The 2,485-nt window shown below is 36.0% G+C and overlaps 1 protein-coding gene across 1 annotated transcript; it reads right to left on the bottom strand.

The window, feature by feature from the left end:
- Positions 1–427: 427 nt before the first annotated feature.
- SLN (sarcolipin) lies at positions 428–2,266 on the bottom strand. Its single transcript, XM_030560830.1, has 2 exons — positions 2,158–2,266; positions 428–1,009 (listed from the first exon to the last, which is right to left on the bottom strand). The coding sequence occupies exon 2, from the start codon at positions 898–900 to the stop codon at positions 805–807; it is 96 nt and encodes a 31-aa protein (XP_030416690.1). The 5' UTR covers positions 901–1,009; positions 2,158–2,266; the 3' UTR covers positions 428–804.
- Between the last annotated feature and the right edge of the window lie 219 nt (positions 2,267–2,485).

The raw sequence follows: 2,485 nt of genomic DNA on the forward strand, positions 1-2,485 counted from the left end.
TGCACAGTCTTCTAACCCTATGATTCTATGATTCTATGAAGTCCAAGAATTAGACCCTAAAGGTGACATCTGAAATCCATCTCTAGAAGATGCAATTATATGGCACTGTCAGCAGTAAGGCAAAGGATCTCTTTAAAGTCTGTGTTCACAGAACTGGTAGCATAAATAATGGTCTAGCCCTGAAAATTCTCAGGCTATTTTACTGTACTAACTATTGTGATGAACTCATTTGGTGTTCATGTGACTCAGTATGAGCTCCACTGGGACTCAGTAGCAATTAAGTGGACCTTTATTTGTACTTTTTAACTAAAGGCAATCAAGCCACCAAACTTCCCTGGCTGTTGTTCTGTATTTCTCAAGTAAACACACCATATCCTTCACTGAAAAGTAATCAGCTCAAGGAAAGGATAAAAATAACTACAAAACATGTCTTACATGTTCTTCTTTATTCGGGAGAGTACAATGGTGAGCAAATGAAAAGGTTCCACATCTCTTTCAGTTCTTCTGTAGGTTTGTGCTTCTTTTGTCTCAGTTTATGGAGACAGTAACTGTTGGAGGGACAATCATGTGTAGCAACTACTGAGGAGCTTGCCTTGTACATTTTACAGCTGGATTGCCAAAGAATAAAATAATTACATCATCATAGACCCATGAAAAACATACATATTATCTCAGGCAACAGGTGTTTTAGAGTAAAAAAGATTACATTCTAGAGCTACATGAAGCTTATCACACAGTTGTACAGATGTCATATACTGCTGCAGACACAAACTTAAACTCATTCATGGCATATGGCACAGTCTTTTACTCCTGATAAGATTTCACCAGAATCCACATGAGGAGCACAGTTATGAGGACAATCATGAAGTTGAGGAAAAGCTCTTGTGTGGATCGTTCCATTTTCAGGAATGATCAGGGAAGCACAGAGGCTAACAGCTGAAGCAAAGGGAAACTCTCAAGGAATCCTCCACGAGAGTCCTTGAGATCAGCCTCCAGGTCAGAGTCTCGCCTGAAAAAAACACACCAACAGAACAGACATATGAAGCTAGGAAGCCTAACAGCTATATATATTACTATAAGTAAATGTTATTTCTATTGCTAAAAGTTAGTGTGTGCTGCAGAAGTTAAAAAGCAAAGAGTATCTCTACCAGCTTATCACCTTCTTTGATTTCCAGCATTTGAGAAAACATGTTCTCAGTGTCACCCCAAAATACATCTCACATAACAAGCAATCTTTGGACGTCAGCTTTGACTTGCACAGTTATTTTTTTAAAAAAGCTTCTGCCATATTCTTTTGACGTGATACTTACTGCAAACATATTACTATTAAAAATTACTAGCATTCAATTTTTTTTCTGATATTCAAATCTTAAACTCTATAATATTTACATCTCTCTCTCTTCATTCCCTAATAGTAGGTTTACTTTAATACTGCAAGTATAACTTGTAAGAATCACTAAATTCAGTCTTTCTTTGCAGTTATTGTAAGAGAAAACAACTTGAAGGATTTTTGTTATAACTAAAAAGAGAGAGGCAGAGTTATACAGTTTTGTTTCTGAAAAACATCAAAATTCATGGGCTAATGCTAGTAGATTAAATAGGATTTTCTCTAAACTCTTTTGACTCTCCTGCATTTTCAAGTGGCTACAGTTCTCTTAAGTAGTAATGCCTTTTGAGATATATTCCAAAACTTTTAATCAGCTATTGTTTTTGTGTGATTCACTTTAATCACAGAAAGTCCAGATTTGTGTATGTTTCTCAGAGCATACATGGAGAAGTGATAACATTTGTGACGAGTACCCTACTGCCTAACCCCATTTGTATGCTGTGTAATAAAAATGAAAACTTTTTTAAAAAATAAAGAGAGAAATAAGTTCTGGGCAAAAAAAAGAAATGCAGCCATGCAAACAAACTCTTAAAGGAGAAGCTAGATTCGAAAGTAACATCTATGATGGAAACAAGAGCAAGTTCAGTATCATACCATAATAAAGACAGAAGGCTTTAACTGGACATTGTCTTAGTTTACTAATGAAATATTAAAAGCTCAATAAGTGGTAATGCAGTTATACAAATTCCCATGCCCTCATGTTTCTCTGTCAGCTTCATATTTTATTTGTACAAAGGAAAAATAGATCTAAAAAGTAGCCCATGATTTACCTGAAGAGGATAAATGAAACGGTATTACAGCTTCTGGAACCCTAGGTCAATCAGATATTATTTCTTCCTCAGCTTCTGCCTATCTCCCAGTGCAGTCTGGATTCCCAGTTTCTGTGTTGGAACTAAAGTAGTCAGAGGGAGGAGAGCAACAAGTGTATTGGCAACAAAAGTGATGACATCACCAACTAAATATTTTAAAAAGGCTATGCTGGGCCTCAGGATTCAGTTAGGGCTATTTATGCATTTGAGCATATGGATGGATTTACATATGACCATTTCATTTCTTCCTCTGATGAGTTGCTTTAATGTTAAAGACATGCACAAAACC

Source organism: Gopherus evgoodei, chromosome 1, assembly GCF_007399415.2.
Source record: "Gopherus evgoodei ecotype Sinaloan lineage chromosome 1, rGopEvg1_v1.p, whole genome shotgun sequence".
NCBI classification, from domain to species: Eukaryota; Metazoa; Chordata; order Testudines; family Testudinidae; genus Gopherus; species Gopherus evgoodei.